Source organism: Pogoniulus pusillus, chromosome 12 (assembly GCF_015220805.1).
Source record: "Pogoniulus pusillus isolate bPogPus1 chromosome 12, bPogPus1.pri, whole genome shotgun sequence".
NCBI lineage: Eukaryota > Metazoa > Chordata > Aves > Piciformes > Lybiidae > Pogoniulus > Pogoniulus pusillus.
The window spans coordinates 27,095,300-27,118,922 of NC_087275.1; the positions used below are offsets into that span (position 1 = coordinate 27,095,300).

A 23,623-nucleotide genomic window follows, 5' to 3' on the forward strand; every position below is an offset into this window, starting at 1 on the left:
ATGTGAAGGGGTAGGAAGGATCAGCCAAAGGTAGGAAGTGCAAAACCAAACAAAATATCTCTAAGTCAGCTGAATGTTTTTCAGACATGCCAAACATTTTGAAATTTGACAGATGTTTACTCATTTTGATGCAAATCTTCCTCTCTTCATCTTCAGTATCAAGACTGTGAAATAGATTCTATAGTTAAAGTGAGGAGTTGGAGAAATTCTGTGTTTTGACAGGCAAGAGAAAGAAAAGATAAATAGAACAGGTCTGTTAGTCAATCATAAAACACTCATGAAATGGAATGCTTATTCCTCTCATAATTAACAGGGGTGTGGGTGGCTTGCCTTTTTTTTTGTCATGAAGATGTTAGTGCAATCAAGATACAAGGGATTGCTCGTGTCTTTAAGCACTGTCTCTAAAGTCTTGAGAGCAGATGTATAGTCACCTACTACAAGACCATTTTCTGGAAGGACAACTGATGCAAGGTAATCCTATTCTTGAAAATTATATTTTAAACTTTAATTCTAGGCTACTTTCAGAACATAGCTTTATGCTCATTATCGAAAGTGTGCTAAGAAAATGAATAAGAAAGACTTGGAGATTGTAATCATAAAGATAAAACTAAATAGAAGTATTAACAGAAGGAGGTAAAAAGACTCCCTGACATTTCTTTCTTAGAGGCTTATAACATTGAGTACATTTTTTTCCCCTTTAACAAATACAGCTAAAATTTCATATCAAACCTGCTGAATAATATGACAAGGGATATAAGTTTAAATATTTTAATAACAAGACTCAGGGGTTGAAATTGAAATAAAGGTAACCAGAAGATTACATCAGTGCTAAAAATCAAGACACTTTTATGTTTTTAATTACCTCACTTCATCAAGGCAAGCCTGAGAAGTCTAGATTTCAAAGGAACATATATTTAAAAACTCCAGGAAAGAGGTATTAATAATGATAATGTTGTGTCATGGTTTACAGAGCAGATAGATATAATTTTACTTCTCCAGAAGAGTAAAATTAAAATGCTCTCATTGAATTGGAGAGAAATAAAGAATTACATTTTAAAATGTCTAGAGAAGCACAAAACACATGGATCCTTAACAACTACTACATACACAAGATACATGGAAACCCCCAAAAACCTTCCCCCAACCTGACTAAACCACAAGCCCCAGTGCTCCTTTTCTTCCCACGCCCCTTCTACCCCTCTATTGCCTCCTTCCATTACTCTCTCTGTGAAGAACTTCCTCCTCACATCCAGCCTAGACCTCCCCCGGCACAACCTGAGACTGTGTCCCCTTGTTCTATTGCTGGTTGCTTGGGAGAAGAGAACAACCCCCACCTGGCTACAACCTCCCTTCAGCTAGCTGTAGACAGCAATGAGGTCCTCCCTGAGCCTTCTCTTTTCCAGGCTAAACAACCCCAGCTCCCTCAGGCTCTCCTCACAGGGTTTGTGTTCCAGGCCTTTCACACCAGCTTTGTCACCCTTCCCTGGACACGTTCCAGTATCTCAGCATCTCTCTTGAATTGAGGAGCCCAGAACTGGACACAGGACTCAAGGTGTGGCCTGACCAATGCTGAATTCAGGGGAAGAATAACCTCCCTTGTCCTACTGGCCACACTGTTCCTGATCCAAGCCATGATGCCACTGGCTCTCCTGGCCACCTTGGCACACTGCTGGCTCATGTTCAGCCTGCTATCTACCAGTACCCCCAGGTCTTTTTCTGCCTGGCTGCTCTCAGCCACTCTGTCTCCAGCCTGTAGCGCTGCTTGGGGTTGTTGTGGCCAAAGTGTAGGACCCTGCACTTGGCCTTGTTAAATCTCATCTCACTGAGCTTTGCTCACACATCCAGCCTGTCCATGTTACCAGATAAGGAGCTCTCACTGGAGAGAGCAGGCAGGAGGGAGACAAGAGGCTAAGTTGGCCTTGCTGGCAGTTTATAAAGTGATAGCAGAATTATAGGATCGAATAGCAACATTACAATTTCCTGGATACAAGTAGAAGTGTGACATTCTCAAAGTTTGTGTCCTTCGTGCATGAGTAGAAGTTGCATTATGCTCATATATAAATCTATGTCATTTTTTAGCAGTCACAAATATACCAAATATAGTCTGTGTTGGAAACAGACTTTTGAAACTAGGACAGAGAAAAATTAAAACAAAGAAATAAACCAAAGAAAGAACCAAAACAGAAAAAAACACCCCCAAACCAAACAAACCCCAAACTGAACAGAAGAAAAAACCCCAAACAAACCAACAAAACCCACAAGAAAAACAAACAAAAACCCAAACCAACTAAACAAACAGGAAAAGACAAACAAATCAAACCCTTAAATTTGCTACTGTTTTCATAAATATGCAGAAACCAAAATCTGTAAACCTTGTCTTAGATCTTGGGCATCGAAATAATCGTAGGTACTTGAACCAGACAATTCAGTTGCCTGGTGTGTTTGGGGGCTTTGTTGTATTTTAAGGACAGTGCATATCACAAGAGTGTTAGGGGTTGGAAGGGACTTCCATAGATCATTGAGTCCAGCCCCGCTGCCAGAGCAGGACCATAATCACACAGAAACACATCCAGTAGGTCCTGAAAGTCTCCCAAGAAGGAGATTCCACAATCTCTCTGAGCAGCCTGTTCCAGTGTTCTGACCCTTAGAGTAATGAAGTTCTTCCTCACGCTGAGGTGGAACTTCCTGTGCTGTAGTTTGTACCCATTCCCTCTTGTCCTGACACAATTTATCAATGATAAATTCCTGCAAAATGCTGTTTATATTTCAGAGCTATATATGCTATTCTGTACAACACATTAACACTTTTGGTACACAGTAGTAAGGCAAAGGAGAAAGTAGCAAAAATGTACTGACTCTAACCCCCTTTCCAAGAGAAGAAAACAGAACTGCCTGTGCGTTAGCACTGTGAGTCATGAGTGTGAAAGACGTTTGCTTTTCATCTGTGTCCCAATTTTTTTGTTCCTTGCTATATCTAGAATTTTCTCTGAGATAAATGGAAAGAGTGGTTTGTCTTTAAAGCCTGATTTATTTACAGGCTATTTTTAGCTTAGCTGACATCCTGTCAAAAAGAGAGATCTCAAATGTTGGTGAGGGTAAGGACCAATAAAGTCACCAAAAAATAGATGAAGGTGCCATAGTGCTTTCATATCTTGTGAGTATCTTCCTGCTTTCCCTGGCAAGATCATTCCATGGTGACTAACACATAGATTGAAGGTAAACAATGGACATGAAGTGCAAAAGAGAGGCCAATACTTAAAGACAGAAGAGAAATGGGAATGTTTTTATAAAGAAATGTGGTTTTTCCTATTTTCAGCTTAAAGGTAGCTTGTCTGATTCCACTACCAAGTAAGCTCTCAGTGATTTAGAATTATTCAAATGATCCAAACTCCTGCATTTATTTCAACAGGGGAAAACCTACTCATTTGTGTTTGGGAAATGGTGGAGTCACCGTCCCTGGAGGTGTTCAAGAAAAGCCTGGATGAGGCACTTAGTGCCATGGTCTAGTTGACTGGCTAGGGCTGGGTGCTAAGTTGGGCTGGATGATCTTGGAGGTCTCTTCCAACCTGGTTGATTTTATGATTCTATGAATTCAGAGTTTTAAATACAAGTTTGTAGTGATTCAAAGAGTAGGTTGAGCAGAATTTTCTATTTCCCCCCCCCTCCCCCCTTTTTCATGCCCTCTCTCTTTGGGGCCTCTAAGTGAAAGATTACAACAGCATGCAGATTTCTGTGAGTAAAAGTTCTTTTTTTTTTCCTCTTAGGAATTGTACACTTGGTTTATAATAAGCAATTTCAAACAAGAAAATGGCAACAACTCTCTCCTTGCTCTAGGATGCCTTCTTGAGATACTGTTTTATATTTATAGATCTGTCTCTTATCACACTCTTTTCTTAGGGTTCAAAACGCCTCACTGGAAACACTTTTTGTTTGCCTTAAATTTGTGATGGAGATCATGTACACTGAGAAAGCCAGTATTTTAAGCACGATCTCTGTCTAAAGGAATTGTGTTGTCTAGTGTCTCTGGAGTATCTGGAAGAGAGTACGTTATTTACCAAAGCTGTGCTCTCATTTAAAATCCCATTGCGTTATGTGTGTTATCACTGACAACCCTTCTGGGAAGTATCCTCCTGCCATCGTTCCTGTGTGGTTATTTACCCAGACAAATAGATACCTTCTTGATTTACTGCTGGAAGAATGAATTATGGAGCTTCAGTCTGCAGGTTTTCTGTAGTCTAATGCATTGCTTTTGACTAGTATCAGAAACTTGGTAGGTTGGGTTTTTTTTGGGTTTTGTTCTTTTGCTTGGATGGTTTTTGTTTCATGTTTTGTTTCCTCTTTTTTAATTAAAGCAATGAAACAATCAAACACAACCCCAACAAATCAAGATAAAGAAGGGGGGAAAAAAAGCTCTTTTGTTATCTTTCATACTTCCCATAATTCTCTTCTAGATTCTGTTGTCTACAGGGTATAGAAATAAAATAGGGAAAAGTGGGGGTCTTTTTCATATGAAAGCTGTGACTAATCCACAGTTCACCTTTTATTCTCCTCATGAAAATCCAACTTCACATAAAAAAAACTCTGCATGGCCTCAGTGAATTCAGAATCCTTTCACCTCCATTTGTAGGTAACTGCTTTTCTTGCCAAACCTGACTGCACTTTTCTTCAGCCAGGTTGGAAGAGACCTCCAAGATCATCCAGTCTAACCTAGCACCCAGCCCTAGCCAGTCAACTAGACCATGGCACTAAGTGCCTCAGCCAGGCTTTTCTTGAACACCACCAGGGATGGTGACTCCACCACCTCCCTGGGCAGCCCATTCCAATACCAATCACTCTCTCTGGGAAGAACTTCCTCCTGACGTCCAGCCTAGACCTCCCCAGCACAACTTGAGACTCTGTCCCCTTGTTCTCTTGCTGGTTGCATAGGAGAAGAGACAACCCCCCACCTGTCTACAGCCTCCCTTCAGGTAGTTGTAGACAGCAATGAAATCCCCCCTGAGCCTCCTTTTCTCCAGGCTAAACACCCCCAGCTCCCTCAGCCTCTCCTCATAGGGTTTGAGTTCCAGGCCTTTCACCAGCTTCGTCACCCTGTGTGTAGTACTCTGCAGGTAAAATTAGAAGGTAGTGATCAAATTTTGTCTTTCTATGATTATACTGTTATGAACTCTAGTCACAATTTATTAAAATAATCTAGTATTAATATACTTTAGTGCTAATGTAGTGCTGGTATATTGCTTTCATCCTCAAATGATATCAAGAAGAGTGAGTGGAGTTAATATTACAGAGCTATAAGAGGCACTGACTTAATTCTGCCTCATCCTTTCTGACCATGGAAAAGTGTAATCACAACTGCCTAAATATGATTTTAGAAATTTGGAAGGTTTAGAAACTTGGAAGTTGCTAGACATTGCACATTATCCTTAGAAAATGAAAAGGAGTCTGATTTAATTTGAGTTTTCCCCATGCAATGTTACTTGATAGAAATACAGGGGGGTTTCCCTCCTTGAAGCAGTCTTGTTGGAATATCCTTCACAGGATTACTGAGTGCCCCCAGCATCCATGAGCCAGGGAAGTTGAACGTGTTTAACAACTTAGAACTTCATACTTGTGCTTCATGTATTTGTATGGGTCAGTTCTCTATTAAACCACCACGACCTCTTAACCAGGGTTACAAGGATGTTTAAGGGACTGTGCGCATCTTTTGGGAGAAAACTCTGACAGACCTGGGGCTGTTCATCCTGGGAAAAAAAATAGAGGAACTGGAGAGGAGACCTTATTAGTGTTTATAAATAGCTGAAGAGTGGGTGTCCAGAGGAATGGGTCAGTCCATCTTCAGTGATGCTCTGTAATAGAATACAGGAACTCACATCTCAATGTGAAGTAAAACTTTTACTGTAAGGTTGACAGAGCACTGGAATAGGCTGCCCAGAGAAGTTGTGCAGTCTCCTTCTCTAGAGACTTTCAAGACCGCTCTGGATGCATTCCTTTGTGACCTGCCCTAGGTGATCCTGCTTTGGCAAGAGGGTTGGACTCAATTATCTCCAGAAGTCCCTTCTGACATTTATCATTCTATGATATAGATCAGTATAGAAAAAACCCTCACAAATCTGAAACAGGGTCCTTTTTTACCCTTGTGTCTGTAACAAGTCTGGGAAACAATGATACATCTTCAGAAAGAGAAACAATGTTTCCTGAATTACTATTCAAGACAAGTATTTTTTGCTTCCAGGATCTCTGTCTTAGCCTGCCAATAATTTTGGGTTACAACAACCCCAAGTAACACTACAGGCTTGGGGCACTGTGGCTGGAGAGCTGCCTGGCAGAAAGGGTTCTGAGGGCAGCTGACTATGAGCCAGCAGTGTGCCCAGGCAGCCAAGAAGGCCAATGGTATCCTGGCTTGTATTAAAAATGTTGTGTGCAGCAGGAGTAAGGAGGTAATTGTCCCCTTGAACTCAGCTTTTTGAGGCCACACCTCGAGTATTGTGTTCAGTTTGGGGCACCTCAATAGAAGAGAGATGCGGAGGTGCTGGAGTGAGTGCAGAGCAGTGCAACAAAGCTGGGGAAGGGCCTGGAGAGTAAATCTTATGAGGAGCAACTGAGGGAGCTGGGGATGGTTAGTTTGAGCAAGAGGAGGCTAAGGGGACACCTCATTGCTGTCTACAACTACCTGAAGAGAAGTTGTGGAGAGGCTGCTGCTGCTCTCTTCTCACAGGTAATTTGAGACAGAACAAGAGGAAATGGCCTCAAGCTGAGACTGGGTAGGTTTAGATTCGATATTAGGAAAAAGTTTTTCATGGAGAGAGTGGTCAGGCACTGGAATGAGCTGCCCAGGGAGGTGGTGGAGTCATCAACCCTGGCTGTGTTTAAAGGTCTTTTGGATGTGGTGCTTAGGGCTATGGTTTAAGGTGAGTCTTGTAGAGTAAGGTTATAGGTTGGACTTGGTGATCCTGAGGGTCTTTTCCAGCCTGGATGTTTCTGTGATTCTGTGAATACTCTGTTCTCAAAATAGATTTCTCTCAGATTTGATAAAACTACTTCCATATCACCTGTGATGGAAGAGGTGAGAAGTGTCAAACTGAAGCTAATGATTGTCTGACAGAGAGTACCTAGTGCCCGTAAAAGTTATCACAGCTGATTTGATTTTAGTGGAATCAGTTCTTGTTCATTAAGTGCTAAATGTATTGCTTTGCAACTAAAAACAATTTAAAAATACTTCTTTTTATTTCTAAGTCATGATGTTTAAAACTGAGCCTGCTTCTCTTCACCTAGAAAGATTAGGATGTCAAGATGTTTTCCACTGAAAGTGTAATTTTTAATAAACATATTGATTTGTATTTTGAACATATGCTGTATCGAGAAAAATAAGCTGCCATTAAACATGCAATGAGCATCAATTCCTGAAAGTCTTTCCATGTTTATAATATCAACTACTTTGAAGCAAGCTGATGAATTTAGCAATCAGAAATGAAATTACAGGAATATGTAAATCAGCTGTCCCTTGAGTAGGAGAGCTGGCATGCTTAGGAGAGAAATTGAATTAATAAAAGATCAGACCCCAAATGCTAATGTTCTGAAGAAGGAACAAGACAGATAAACAAGCTAAGTCTAGATTCTCGGATACCAAAGAAAACACAGTGTGCCAGGGGTGGAAAAGTACCCCAGTGGTTGTTGTGGGGAATAAAGACAGTCTCCTTTAAATTGATGTGACTCAGCTGGGACAGAAAGCCTGTCCTCAGCACTACAAGGGATAGGACAACAGCTCTGAGGAATCCATAGTTGATGGAGATACGAAAGGCCAGCAAAATCAAAATGGATGAAAAAGGAAGAGAATGTGATGTGCTTTTCTATCTCTGCTGAGTGGTTTTGCACAGTTTCCATGTACTAAAAAAGCATCCAGAAACATTTCTTATGCCTGTCAGAAATAGTAACTGGCTTTTATTTTTTTAATATGAGCAGTGGAGGACATACATATACGAGTTTTCTGATGAGAGGAAAAAAACCCAAACAAACTGCTTTAACTTGCTTTAAAATGAAGTGTAAAAGATGTGGATGAAAGCTCTGAAAGCAGTAGTTACATAAATAATGTCTCACATGCTCAAAAGAGGTGATATCTCTCCTAGTTTGTCTTAAACTGAGGCTAAAATGACAAACACTAGAAAGCTGTAATGTAACTTGTTCAGTATTAGAGAAATGTAGCAGACTGAAAATGACCTTGCAAGTTTTTTCTTGTCCTTAATCACTGATGAATGGCAATCTAGTAATTTCAGAACAAAGTAATATCTAACAACTTAAATATCACAACAGAAAGAAAAATGGGATGCTGAGGCATGTGTATTTGTTCTGGTGGTGTTCAGTTAAAGACTGGGAGTGGTGCATTCAAGGTACTGATTCCACAGGAAAGCAAAGTTATAACAACATGAGATACATAGGAAATAAATGGGCTTATGCAAGGGTATGGATATTTCTATAAGAATCAGGAGCACACATTTTTATCATCAGAACACTCAGCTGATTCAGCTATGGCAGGAAAATGACCTGTGTTCTCATTAAGTTTGAATAATGAATGTGGTTGAGCACTGGAAAAGGTTGCCCAGAGAGGTGGTTGAGGCCCCATCCCTGGAGGTGTTCAGGGTGAGGCTCAATGGGAGTCTAGACCTTTGCAGTTAGTCTGCAAAGTGTGAGCATTTAGTTTGTCTAAAAAAATTTAATAAGATGACCAAATGCCATGGTATATGTATTTTTGTTCAATGCTTCTAAGGCCCAGAGAATGCTTGGTAACCTTTTGTCTGGCCAAGAATAAAGGAAAACACAAACAAAAATGTACCACAGAGTTTTGGGGCAGGAGTAGGAGGCAGCTTTTAGAACTGTATTTACTCAGCCAATTTACATTTGGAAGGTACTCAGGAGCCAGTGTCCAGCTCTTCTAAGTTCCCAAGTTAGATCATTCTGAGGAGCAAGGAAATTGACACAACATTGATTAATGCCTTCTAGATACTTTCACTTCAGTATAGGTGTATTTGAGGGAAGCTAACAGTTTGGAAGTCTTGACTTCTTTTCTGCTCTCTTTGATTTAAACTCTTATTAGTTCCTTAGCAAGCGTTGCCTTCATTGTCTTAGTTTTTCTGCTTCATTCAGCTCCATCAGCTGACCTGAGATTGCATAATTCATGGAGATAACACAATAGCAAGTATAAAGAAAAAAAATTGCATATGTGCTTATAACAAAGGAGTTAGGAAGCAACATATATGTGTTGTTGATTGTTTTAATCCTAACAAAGTGCCAGTAATGCGTCTTCAGTTTAAATCAATGTGATTTAACTGCCTGGAAAATTAAATTATCTCTTCTTTCTAATAGAATCTTGGACAGAGGTACGTCCTCTTAATGCATTAATTCATTCTGGTAACCAAATGCTAGCAAATTGGTTTGGGCAGAGTTTTCCTGTTAGCAAGGCTCACCATACAAACTCCGCACAATTCAATGCGAATCCACCAGAGACCTTTATTGTTCTTTCTGACTCCATTTATATAGTCTAGGGCGTAGACCACACATTAGCATAATCTAGGCAAGAACAAGCCAGTCTTTTACATACATCATGCCCTGTTTTTCTCATTAACCAGGTGCTCCACTGTCTTTCCTCCCCGATGGGAGACATCCTGAAGCCATGGGAATCAAGGTTGAAATGCTCAGTCTGCTCAATATTACTCATTCTCACACTTCATTCCCACATTTTCCACTAGGAGTTTTCACAGTTCTCTGATTTATAATGTTGTGTCTAAGTAGACACCCTTGTGTCAACTGCATGCTTTTATACAATTTGGGGCAGAAGAAAAATGTATGTAAATGATTGAAGAATAGCACATGCAATTCAAATTGAAGATTACAGATTTCTGCATGTGATGCATGCTTTTAGGATTTATAGCTTACCCTAAATTAAGGGAATGCAATACAGATATATTTTCTTTCCTTGAAACATTTTTTTTCCAGATGATGTGTCTGACAGAAATTAGCTTGCTGGTGGTATTTTACCATGTTGTTAGAGTTTTTCCATAACAGTAAATTATTGGTTTAATTTGTTTGTCTCCTACAATGAAAGGAGGATAGTACCATTCATATTGCTCAGACTATAGTTTCTAATTAAGTTTAACAGTGAAGTTCTGTTTCACTCACTGACAAGATGAAATGTGATTGCAGAAAGAGTTGCATGATATATGTGCAAATAAAGTCAAAGAAATGATGCTGTTCTGGTGCCCACTTAGGTAAGTGGGTAGAGACTCTGATTAATATTTAATCTACATAACATGGGAAAAATGAATCAAAGTAGTTTACTTCAAATCCTTGTCCACTCAGATATTTTTACTATTTTAATTAGCATTAGTAGTCTGTCTGAACCAATAATTTATCTCTTGGTCATTCAGTGTCACATTTTGCTCAGTCAGTGTCACAAGCATTGCAAAAGGCATCAGGAAAAAAAGGGTGGCAGCTAGGGATGTAGTGGTGTAATGTATTTGAAATCTGTAATTTGTTTAATCAATTATATGTTACTTCTTTGTCAGCAAAAATAGTAACTGTTGGATAAAATAAAGCATAACTAGCTCTTCAGGATATAGATGGTGATAGACTAGACAGATGTATAACATTATCAGAATAACATAGCTATTGAACTGTTAATAATGAACAAAACACTAAACAAGCAAGCAAGCAAACAAAAATACAAATTAAAAAGCATAAAATAAATGGATGTTTAAAATAACACTTAGCAAAACCTGTGAAACTAATTAGATATTGTTTCTGTGCTAGATAAAATGGTTTGACAAAATAGATTTTTTTTTATTGGTTTTATTTGTTCTTGGCAAAATGAAGTTACTGGCAGCTGTCTTAACTAAGAAGGAAGAGTTGAGGCTTTAAAAAAGAGACTAAGATGTCAGTAAGGAACCATCTTTGTTCACATTGATTTTGTTAGGTAAGATACTGTGATTGAGTCAACATAGATTCAATGCTACATTTCAAATATATACGTTAAAAGGTGAATCACAAAGAATTGTCATGATCCACAAAAAGTGCAGGTGTCCTTCTGTATCCAAAACTGCATTCTACCAAACCTTGACTCATAAAAGTGTCTTTAAAATCCCTGTGCATAGCTATATAGAAGTGTGCAGTGTAACTCTTGGATGTCATTAAAGCGAGCATCATTGTGCGCCCTGTTAACAGCCTCACTTCAAGACATGGACTGATCATCCGTATTCAGGACAAAATTCTTTCTGTCTCACTGGGTGATGCAGCTTCATAAATTTAAAGGTGTTACAGAAAAAAAAGATTAAAATAAAGAAATGATAAAACAGTGAAAGCAGACTTCATAGAATCATAGAATCAACCAGGTTGAAAAAGACCTCCAAGATCATCCAGGCCAACCTAGCACCCAGCCCTGTCCAGTTAACCAGACCATGGCACTAAGTGCCTCAGCCAGGCTTTGCTTGAACACCTCCGGGGACGGTGACTCCACCACCTCCCTGGGCAGCCCATTCCAATGCCAATCACTCTCTCTGGCAAGAACTTCCTCCTAACATCCAGCCTACACCTCCCCCAGCACAACTTGAGACTGTGTTCCCTTATTCTATTGCTTGTTGCCTGGGAGAAGAGATCAAGGCCCACCTGTCTACAGCCTCCCTTCAGGTAGTTGTAGACAGCAATGAGGTCATCCTGAGCCTCCTCTTCTGCAGGCAGACTTGAGTGGCACACGCCCATAAGTCAAGGATGGGAACCCCAGAACACAAAATATCTCACTTTGTAGTGAGGTACAGTAAGCTGGCAAATGGGATTAGCTCTAGGATCTCCAGGATTGTGGGGTTTTAAATTGATCTTTTTGGTTGTAGTTAGGGGAAGGTAACCCCCAGGACTGGCTGCAAGAGGGTGAAAGTGAAAATGTAGAATGAGAAATAAAATGTCAATGAACAGTAAAATCACAGAGTAATTAATCTGCAAAGAATAAAAGAAAAAAGCACTATGGGAAGCATTTTTTTTTTCTTTTTGTGGGGAGTGGTGGTGGGGGGACTCCTACCTCAATATTAACCACCTGAACTGACAGCCATTGCCAGGATGATACTGGGAATGCCTCTAGATTTTCTCAGGCCTTTAATTTTCTTAGGAAAGCAACATATGATGCAATTGGAAAGCATTTTCTAAAGAATAAGATTACTAAAAAATGTCGAATTGAAGTGTTTGTGATTTGCTTATTAATATTCACTATATTGCATAATTATCTCAAGGACAGTTTAGCAAGTCACAGAACTGCTAATATTGATGCAGAAACCTCTGAACAGAGGTAAAATTGACAGTGTATAGAGCTGAAAAGGGAGTTGCTTTTTAAACCATGAAGTGCAAGTGAGAGCAAAAACATGGAAACCAGTAGATAACTAGCTAGAGTTTCAAGCTGATTATAGGCAGAGTCCCCTGTTATAAGGCAGAAACAGTCTTATTAACTTCGAGGATTTTCCCCTGTGTTTACCTCATATTTCTTTTTGCTTATGTTCCACTTAGATTTTTTGTGAAAGTATGTGCATAATTTCTTGGTTTAGGTGAGTCTTGGAAAGTAAAAAGAAACTACTTGAAGCAAAGAAGCATCACATGAATGCCTTGACAGTTCTAAATTATACTGTATTAGTTGAGGTCATTATCAAAGTGTAAAACCATCTGTATGAGTAGTGAAAGTCATTTAATATGCTGGTTTTGAAATCTTTAGTCTGGGAGAAAATTGAAACCTTACTTTAATTGTATCACATTACTTGCTTGCTTATACTTGAGAATGACAAGAAAGAAAAATTAAAATAGGTGAGTATTTAGGTAACATAAATACCTTTAGTCATCTGCTTTTCCTAGCAGCTGAAAATATAGCATGCTGCAAATACCAAGTACATGGAAGTCTCTACAATCCACTCAAAACTGTGATTAGCTCTTTGTGTATGAATATGATGAGGTCTTTTCTTGCTTTATTTTAAGGTGTTTATGCAAACATCTCATTTGTAATTAAGTTTGTTTGCACATTCTGTTCATAAAGTGATTAGAAACTGTAAAATTGCGAGCATAAGTATCTCAGACGACCTTTTGAGTTAGAAATCCAAAGGGCAATATCTCCTTTTGCTTTGCTATTTCTGAATGAAGGATGGAAATGTCACATGAAATTACAATAAGAATCAATGTCAGTATTCTTTCTGAGGCACCATAACTTGTAAAGCCATGTGAGGCAACTTCTTGTGGGCTCCCAGCACATTGCCCTCATGCCGGTGTATGGCAAGAGTGGAGGGGAACAAATAAGGAGCTGCAGGTGAGATGTTTTAGACATGGAATGTAAGTTGTGTAGAGCATCTTTGTGATTGATAGCTTTGGGATGAGTGTTGCAGACATGATTTTCAGCAAAAGTGTTAAAACCATTTTTGTCCTCTTCTTATCAACAACAAAAAAAGAAGATATTTCTGAATAACACCTCAATGCCTTCATGGGTTGCCATGCTTTGTACAGGACTCAATAGCAAGAAAAATCTGTGTTTTCTTAGGCCATGAAATCTAGACTAACTTTGTCAGCACATGTGTTTCCATTTAATCATGCAAAATATGTCAAATGCAGACTATAGGAGCTGGAGGTGTTAAGTCTGGAAAAGAGGAGGCTAAGGGGAGACCTTATTGCTGTCTTTAGCTACATGAAAGGACATTGTGGGAAGGTTGCTGCTGGTCTCTTCTCACAGGTAATTAGTGATAGAACAAGAGGAAATGACCTCAAGCTGCAACTGGGTAGGTTTAGCGTGGACATTAAGAAACCCTTTTCCCAGCAAGACTGGGCAGGCATTGGAATGGACTGCCTGGGGAGGTGGTTGAATCACCAACTCTGGATGTGTTTTAAGGTTATTTGGATGTGGTGTTGGGGGATATGGTTCAGGGTGAACCTTGTAGAGTAGAATTATCAGTTGGACTGGTGATCCTGAGGGTCTTTTCCAACCTGAATGTTTCTGGTGGGGGAGGGAATCATGAATTGGTTTCTTCCTGGTGGTTTGAAATTCAGATGTCCAGAAGCTTTCTTTCATGTTCTGATGAAGGTTCATGCTTCTCCTATATGTCTTCCTTCCTTCCTATGCATGTTTCCTGTCTATGCATCCTGTGCAAGGTTCCTATTTTGGTATTGGGGATCATAAGTTTAAAGATGTCTTTGCCATCCTTTTCTTTTTTTAACTTTGTAAGGCCTGTTGCATAATGTCCTGCAGAATACATCAGAAAATTCCCTTGGTTCATTTTTTTGTCAATTTGAAATAAGAGTGAAAGTCATGCAGTGCTTGCTTTAGGGCTTGTTTTGGTTTGGTTTTGCTGTGTGCTTTATTGGTTTGGGGTTTTTTTAGGTTTTTGGAGGTTTGGTATTTGTATTTTGTTTTCCTGTTTGGTTTTGGTTTTACGGTGTATGCTGGAGGAGGAAGAAAAATAATCAAAGATGCTATGACTACATGAGAAGTGCTCAGTTACACTACTTAAATGGGTTTTAAGTACCATTTTAGTTTATAATAGTATATTGACTGGGGATTATTTCTGACAGTTAAAAAAAATGGTGAAGAAATAACCTCTGTTTTCTACAAATGTTCATTCTAAAACCTTTGTCATTCAGGAAGTGGAATTTTCCTTCTTTGTTCTCCTTCTCTTTATTTCCTGTTTAAATTAAGTAGAAGCTTTGTTCTGAGTTATTTTCTTTCTCTAAGTGCTATAGATCTTAAGTTCATAGAGGTGCATGCAATAGCACAGTTCTTCTGTGCTTCTCACTGCATATAAGCTATTTGTTGTGATACACTTTTTCCTCAGACTACACATTTACCTCCATGATTTACCTGCTTTATATTCCTTACTGCACAATGCAAAGATTTTAGTGGTAAAATCCATGTGAAATACAGTGAATGTGCACAAAAATTAGGTACTGGTTTTAAGCTGGAAATTACCAAAACTGAGATGTATATAGGAAAGACCAATGACTTTTTATCCTCTGAATAATAGTGTGTTTGGCTCAGTTTATGAACCTTCAGTCATAACTTCATGCCTGAGATCTAATGGGACAAGTTAAATGTATATAGAGTGAGAGTGAGTATGGACAGGCTGTGAGAGTTGGGGTTGTTCAGCCCGGAGAAGGAAGGCTCTGGAGAGACCTTAGAATGGCTTTCCAGTACCTGAAGGGGATCTACATGAAAGCCAGGAGGGGACTTTTTGCAAGGACATTTGTAGTTGTAGAACAAGAAGGAATGGATTGAAGCTTGAGCAAGGTAGGTTTAGACTGGATATCATAAAGAAATTCTTTATGGTGGTGAGGGTGAGGAGATACTAGAACAGGTTGCCCAGAGAGGTGGTGGATGGCCTCTTTCTGGAGCTGTTCAAGGCCAGGTAGGATGAGGTCTTCAGCAACCTGGTCTAGTGGAAGGTGTCCTGGCCAATGGCAAGAGGGTTGTGTTTAAGGTTCCTTCTGGCCCCAAATCCTTCTATGAGTCCTTGAAATATCTATCTATCTGTCTATCTATCAACACGAGTAGTAGCTCATATTTTACACCAGTTAATGGACAAATTTAATTTAACATTAATATGCAGGTTTGCTAACTTGCTCTGTAATTTATCCTGTGTTCAGAAAGGGAACATAAGCATATAATGTTGTTCCAGAGTATGATATGCTAAAACACTTGATTTCTTCCTGCAAAGGTAGATTTGGCATTTTACTTGAAGGATCTTGTATGCAGATGGGATTCAGACACACTTCCTGAGATTGTGAAATCTATCATAAGTATTAACCCCACATGTAGATTGCTGAAATTATTTCACTTTCTGATTATTTTGCCAGTAAACTGTTGAAAATTATTTTACACTTCCTTGCCTGCACATTTTGAGGATTTCAAGTGAAAAAAAAAACCTCATGCCCTGTTGATGATTAAAAGTATGAAAATATTTCCTTATTTATAAATATGAACTTTCCAAAACAGTTATAAAATGTTGAAATCTAAGATACAGAATCAGAGTTGTGTTGTCTCTATATATGAGGTAGTTACAGGTATGATAGATTTCCATTGTTTCTAATAGTAAAAATTGCAGAAAATGTAGGTCAATGTGTTTAGTAAAATTTGAATAATAGAATCATAGAATCAACCAGGTTGGAAGAGACCACCAAGCTCATCCAGTCCAACCTAGCACCCAGCCTTATCCAGTCGACTAGACCATGGCACTAAGTGCCTCATCCAGGCTTTTTTTGAACATCTCCAGGGACAGTGACTCCACCACCTCCCTGGGCAGCCCATTCCAATGCCAATCACTCTCTCTGGGAAGAACTTCCTCCTGACATCCAGCCTAGACCTCCTCTGGCACAACTTGAGACTGTGTCCCCTTGTTCTATTGCTGGTTGTCTGGGAGAAGAGACCAACCCTACCTGGCTACAGCCTCCCTTCAGGTCGTTGTGGACAGCAATGAGGTCTGCCGTTGACCCTCCTCTTCTCCAGGCTAAACAACCCCAGCTCCCTCAACCTCTCCTCATAGGGTTTGTGTTCCAGGCTTTTCACCAGCTTTGTTACCCTTCTCTGGACACATTCCAGCATCTCAACATCTCTTCTGAATCAAGGGGCCCAAAACTGCACATGGTACTCAAAGTGTGGCCTGACCAGTGCTGAGTACAGGGGAAGAATACCCTCCCTCTTCCTACTAGCCACACTATTCCTGATGCAGGCAAAATAGTCCATCTTGATTGTCTTTTGGTAGTTTTTAATTTTGTTGCATAAGTGGAAACAACATAGTAGTGTGCCTTAGAACTGTAGTTCTCCACAAACGTGCCAATAAAAAGACAAACTCCATGAAAACCCCTGAGGGAATGAATTATCAGGCTTCTTGTAAGTGGAGATAAACACGTTCTTTAATGGAACCAGGACAAGTACTTCAAACAGTTTTTGCTTTATTGACATCACTTATTATTTTTGTTGATAGGTAACAGGAACTTAAGACTCTGTGCACTTTAAATTTTACAATGCTTCACAGGCTAATAAATAAACATGGTGTACACCTTTGGGAATATAAAAGTAAATTTGTTAGCAAGTTTTACTTATTAATTATCTACAGAATATTACTGTAGTGATTTATAGCAGTCATGAGTATGGGAAGGCAAAAAAGGCTGTGGAGATGCACTGAAAGCTACTTGTTACAAAAACATGGGATAGGTTTCTCTCTACTTGCCTTTTGGATGTTTCATTTAAATTCAGAAGAGAGCAATAACTTTCACCTCTTTCCATCTGTCCACTATGTGATGCAGCATTTTATTTCATGCTTGACATTTTAATCAATACACACTTGTTGGGTGTTTTGCAGGAGCTTCAGGATGGCATTGGGCAGCAGCAAACTGTTGTCAAAACATTGAATGTAACTGGGGAAGAGATTATTGAGCAGTCGTCAACAGCAGATGCTAAAGTCCTGAAGGAACAACTGGAAAGTCTGAATACTCGGTGGCAAGAGATCTGCAGGCAGCTGGTAGAGAAAAAGAAGAGGTAGGTTGAAAGAGAGGAAAAACGATGTTTAGCTATTTTAGACTGGCTTCTGGCTTAAATGTTCAGAGGAGATCTCAATTTCTGGAGTTTTCATGTTCACAATGAATTACTAGTAATTGATTTTCACACAATTACTAATAATTAATTTTCAGACCTACTTTAATTTGTTTAATTGTTTTTTTTCTATCTACTCCTGTCAGTGACCACCACTCCTAATGTTTAAGAAAAGACAAATGAGTGTACCTTGCTGCTTGACTAAAAGTAGGAGCAGATTGGAACATCATTTACAAAATTCAGAGTTGATGTATCATTTTTCTATTTGATCATTGAAATATGTCACTGTAGTATTAATAATACCTTAACTAGTTCATACAGTTAATTCTAATCCAATTCACCTCTCATCATTAATGTCACAAATATCTGTGCTTTGTAAAGTGGATAAAAAGAATGGATTAGTTAATTTAATATTGTTTGTAGTCACTTTGAGATTGTGGCCATTTGAGCTGATCCTCTAGCTCAGACATAGGGATGAGATGAACATTCCAGGGATAGGTCACATAAATGGCAACAATAGATAAATTAATATAATTTCATTGGAGCATCAAGAACTTAATGTCTAGAAGCACAGAGATCAATTTGTTTTTTTCTCATGCAGTCACAGGAAGCTGGACTGAGTGCCAAATAATATACAAATTGATTTCTTTAAAGAGTATTTCTAATTAAAGAAAGAAAAAAAGTGTTCCTACTTACACTAGGTTTTATAAAGCATATGTTCTTAACCTGGATGCTAAGCCTAAATTGATATGACATTCTGCTTTAAAATATAGTCAATGGTAGAACTTTCTTCTTTTAAACCCCAGAATCTTCTTAGTAGAGTTATATTAATGAGTGTTAAAGACATACAGGAATTGGTAGTGTGACAATTTGGTTACTTCTGACATGCCATGTGCCCCTTTTTTGGTTTGGGGTTGGGGACCAAAACTGTGAAAGTGTTCACTGGAGTGTCCTAAAAGGCTATTACTGAATTTGATCATGATTCAAGTTTCACTTGGAACATGTTAAAAGAAGAAAATGCAATGAGTAATCTGTATCTGTCAGAAACTACAACAGTGCTTTAAATATTTCCTTCTGCTGTATTACCACACTTTAATGATAACGTTATTTGTTACACAGGAGAGCCCTTGGTTTTTATTTATCACACTTAAAACTGTTCTTTTGTACAGTGGAAACCCTTCTGTGTTTCCAAGTTTTAACTTCTTGTGTAAGTGCTAACACTTACAAAACAATAACACATCATTGTAATAGCCCTGCAAACTGCTCTGGCAGCACAGAAGAAAGAGATTGGTGGCTGAGCTTTGCCTGAGAATATGAAATATGTTGCAGTTGTAGTGAAGATTGGTATTGCACTTTCCTTCGTTTATTAATAGAAATGTGTGTCAGAATGTTGTTTGGGCTCAAGGCAATCCTAGCAGTACATAGAATTTCTTGACACACTCTGTATTTTAAGACTGTTAAATGGGAGCAATACAGTTATGCTGTCTAGATGAAGGCTCCTAAACAAACCCTTGGCCATGCATTCCTCCTTTTTGGTATGTTTGGTTTGTTGACTGTTGGTTTGTTTTCCTCTGGGGCGATAGTTTGTGTCACGTTGAGAACAATGACTGCAGGGACCTCAGTCAGTGAACTCTGTGTGAATGCATGCATTACTCCAGAAGAAATATAGGTAGTGTTGTGTTAAATTGATATAAAGATTTCTGATGCACATGGAAGTCACTACACTACACCAGGGCAGAGGACTTTGTACTTCTAGTCACTGCTTGGTCTTCCTGGCTGTGTCAGAGCAAGAGAACAGGTTTTGCTCCCAGACCTTAGAAACAGGTCACACTTTTAGTCTAGCTGCTACTTCCCAGTGTAGGATTTTTCTTGTTTCCACCATCTTTTCACTCTTACAGGCTGGTTTTTCAAAAGAAATAAACCTAACTGACATGGATATGTGATGTGTTCTGGATAGGTCTCAGTTATTGATGATCCTAGGCATGAAAAAAACCACCATAGACTTACAGTTGTCATTGAATTTTTGTTTCTTTTGTGCTTTATAGTTGTTCTTTAGTTGACCTAATGGTGGAACTCCCTGATCTTAGATGTCTTTTCCAACCAAAATGTTTCTGTGATTCTAATTTGGCTTGCACTACAGCCAGCTTCTCTCTTCTTAGGACTTCAAACCCATGCTATCTAAAGTACCTTATTTTTTCATTAAGAGATGTATGATGACATTTCCAAGGATGCCCATGACATCAAGCTGTCTCAGGTAGTCATATGCTGAGTTGATAGTGGGAAACTTTTTTAAGTGAGCAGATAGGCAACAACTGGCAAAAAGCTCGGAAGTCTTTAGTCTGGAGAGAAGTCTTTGGAGGGATGACTGAGGTGTATGAAATCAAAGTGTTGGGCACACTGAATTTGGAACAAGTTATTCATTTGGTATTCAACTGCAATACCAGAATTGAAGAATATTTGTTGAAAGTGTAAGATGCAGTAAAATTAATTATAAAACTGCTCTCATTTTTCGTTGTAATTTCTGAATACCTGATGTTTACTGGTCACAGAAGGTTGTAGAGGAAAATATTTGTGGTGGTTTGGCCCTGACTGGAGGCCAAATGCCCCACCATAGTCACTCTTCACTCTCCTTCTTAAATGGATGGGGGAGAAGAGCAAGTATAAGAAAAGCCAGTGATAAGATAGAAGCAATTGAACATTAACAGTAAGCAGAGCAGTAGACTGCATAGAAAGCAAAAGCAGAGAGAGAGAGATGTTAGTCTCTACTTCCCACCAGCAGACAATGTTCAGTCTTGAGGGAGCAGAGCTCTCTATACTAGGTGGTTACATTTGGAGAACAGATGCCATGGACAAGTCCTCAGACTTCCTTCTTTCTCTTCATTCTTATATCTGAGCTGATGGCAGATGGCATGGAAGATCCCTTTGTCCAGACTGGCTCAGCTGACTCAGCTGTGTCCTCTCAGCATACTCTTAGGGCAGGAAGATGTTGGAAAAATCCAGCGTGGTTGCTCAGCTCAGCAGTAGCCAAAACACTGCTGTATTATCAACACTCAGCTACACAAAGCACAGCACTAGAAGATACTTTGAGGAGGATTAACTCCATCTCAGCCCAAACCCACTACAATATTATGACTCAGCCCTATAAAACTCTTAAATTAACAGCAGTGGATTTTTTTTTTAGGGAGTGTGGAATAAAGAAAGCAGATGATTTTCTGTGCTCCCCTTGATTGCAGTCTGATACTCACACTGGTGGTGGCAATCTGATGCTAGCTTTTATGACACACTTGGGCATTCTTCAGGTTCTGATGCACTGATTATATTTCTGGGGTATGTGTTTGGGAAATTGTGTAGAATTATTCTGTCAGTTTTCCCAAGGATGCATTGTTAAATTGTCTGCTATTTATTCTGTATGAGAACATCATATTACCACTGCATTGAAAAAGAACGCCGTAAATTCCAAATATTTCCTGTAACCATCATGAATCCTGTGGTTGGTTGACTAGAAAAGTGAAGGTACATATTGGATCTTTACTGAAAAAGTGGTGAGGCATTGGAAAAGGGTGCTGCCACAAGCTGGTATCCCAAACCAACCTTGGGCAATGAGAGGGGTTGTGCTAAGATTAAAAAAATCCTTTGGAGCAATTTGGAGTGAGCGAACACCAAATAGCTGATGAGTTAGAGCCAGGGAAAACTCTTGGTCAGGTCACTTGAGTCTTAAGGACACTTGTTTGCACCAGAGGGGAAATGGGAAGAAAAAGACAGGATTAAAATAGAAAGAAAGGGAAAGAGGGAGAGAGAGTTAAGAAGTCAGACAAAAGGAAAGATATCGCTACTCCTTGCATCCAGTGATGTCTTCACAGGCATAGTCCAAGGTACAGGATTACAGGATATTAGGGATTGGAAGGGATCCAAGGAGATCATCAAGTCCACCCCCCCGCCACAGCAGGACAGTATGATCTAACACAGATCACAGAGGAACACATCCAGACAGGCCTTGGAAGTCTCCAGAGAAGGAGACTCCACAACCTCTCTGGGAAGCCTGTTCCAGTGCTCTGTGACCCTTACAGTAAAGAAGTTCTTCCTTGTGTTGAGGCAGAAGCTCTTTTGCTGCAACTTTCACCCATTGCTCCTTGTCCTGTCCCAGGGAGCAAGTGATAAGAGCCTGTCCCCCACCTCCTTGGTGGCAGATGTACATCTCAGCAGGGTCTTCTGTGGTAGACACGACACATGGACCAGGGAAGTTGTAGTTCTTTTATACTCTTTTGGTGAGGTGGGGGGTGTTTCCAATCAGAAAGGGAAGTGTGCAGTGAGATGTGCACAGAGATGGGTGCTCCAGCGCAATGTCTGTCACTGGCCTTTCTCTGGTGCTGTTGCATTGAGTTCAAAACAAGGAGAGAGGAAATTCTCACCTCCACACTAATTTATCTCTTTTTTGTTGTTAAGCCGTTCTGCCAGACCAGCAAGTCTTCTGGAGAGCTATTAAGTGAAATCAAATCCATCACCCTGTATGTTCAGGCTATGTATGCCATGCATTGTTTTGAGACAACAGAATCTTTGGACTCTCACAGCTGCCCAGCAAGGTGGTGGAGCTGCCACTCCTGGAGGTGCTGAGAAAGTGTGTAGATGTGGCACTTCAGTTCAGTAGTTGGGTTATGGTTGGATTTGATGATCTTAAAGGTCTTTCCCAACCTTTGTGATTCTGTGATATGCAATATACTTCTGATAGTTTCAACACATTAATCCACTTTTCATGAACTACTTGCATAATAATAGCTGTCAGTCAGATAAACCCCATGATATACTATAAATAATTGAAATTCATCATAGCTTTACTAGATACTGATATTAATCTAAATGGTTGTCTGACTGATTTAATGACTGAGAAATATTTGGGCCATAAAAGGGCAACTTAATTAAAAACATACAAGAAAACAAACTAAATCTTGAAACTATTTGAGGCACTTGGACTGCTTCTCAGTTAAAAGAAGCTGGGGTTTTTTAACTTTTAAAAGGCCAGATACTGACCTCAGGCAAAGCACAGACTTAAAATTGGCTTTGAATCTCCTTTCTTTGGTACTGAAGATCAAGAGGTTATGCTTGAGTTATGTTTGCATAGGATGTTATCTTTCATTTGCTTTTATCTAAGAGTTTCAAAGCTGTAGAAGTTTGGATTCAATGTTTAATGTTTCTGTGTCTTGCAATCTAACCCGTCCAACTAAGAATTAGGTGAGAATGTAATTTCAGTGCATCTAGTAGTTTTATCTTGCTGCAAACTTTGGAGTAGACCAGGCAGCTGGATAAAATGAAACTTGATTAAAAGTCTGATACACTCATAGTTAGCAAATTGGGAATTTAATTGAGTTTTTGTTAGCACTTTGCTGCAAGAAGTATGATTTGAAGGAGCTTGGGTTCGTACTCTGAAGCAGTGCTACTCATACTGAAAGGGAGACTTTGACATCTGGGGGAAGTTGCAGTGGTCCCTTGAATAGGATACCTTTAACGACCAAAGAGAGGGAAAATACCCTGTTTCTTCCTCTTTATGTTCCAGTAGTCATTTGGAATACAGTGTTTCTAACTGCACCATCAAATGCCCTCTTTCTCTTTTGTTCTCTGGGGCACATCAGCCAATATCATACTATGCATGTCTGTGCTGAGTCACCCCACTGGGACACTTGAATTTTCGATGACTTAAGGAGACAGTGGCTTGTCAACAGAGCAGCTCAAGTGACTGGATGGTGGCACACCCCCAAAGCAGTGTTGTAGTAACATGGTTCTGCACCTTCACTCCAACTACAATAATACATCACAGCATCAGGGTTGGAAGAGACCTCACAGATCATCAAGTCCAACCCTTTACCACAGAGCTCAAGGCCAGACCATGGCACCAAGTGCCACGTCCAATCCTGCCTTGAACAGCCCCAGGGACGGCGACTCTACCACCTCCCCGGGCAGCCCATTCCAGTGTCCAATGACTCTCTCAGTGAAGAACTTTCTCCTCACCTCCAGCCTAAATCTCCCCTGGCGCAGCCTGAGGCTGTG

General features: G+C 39.6%; 1 protein-coding gene across 22 annotated transcripts in view; it reads left to right on the forward strand.

Moving 5' to 3' along the window:
• DMD (dystrophin) overlaps positions 1-23,623 on the forward strand; it is a 1,274,903-nt gene that overhangs the window by 808,887 nt on the left and 442,393 nt on the right. For all 22 annotated transcript variants that reach the window (XM_064151948.1, XM_064151957.1, XM_064151959.1 and 19 more), the window contains one exon: positions 17,355-17,530. In XM_064151948.1, the coding sequence (XP_064008018.1) occupies positions 17,355-17,530 (176 nt within the window). The remainder of the gene's footprint in view (positions 1-17,354; positions 17,531-23,623) is intronic.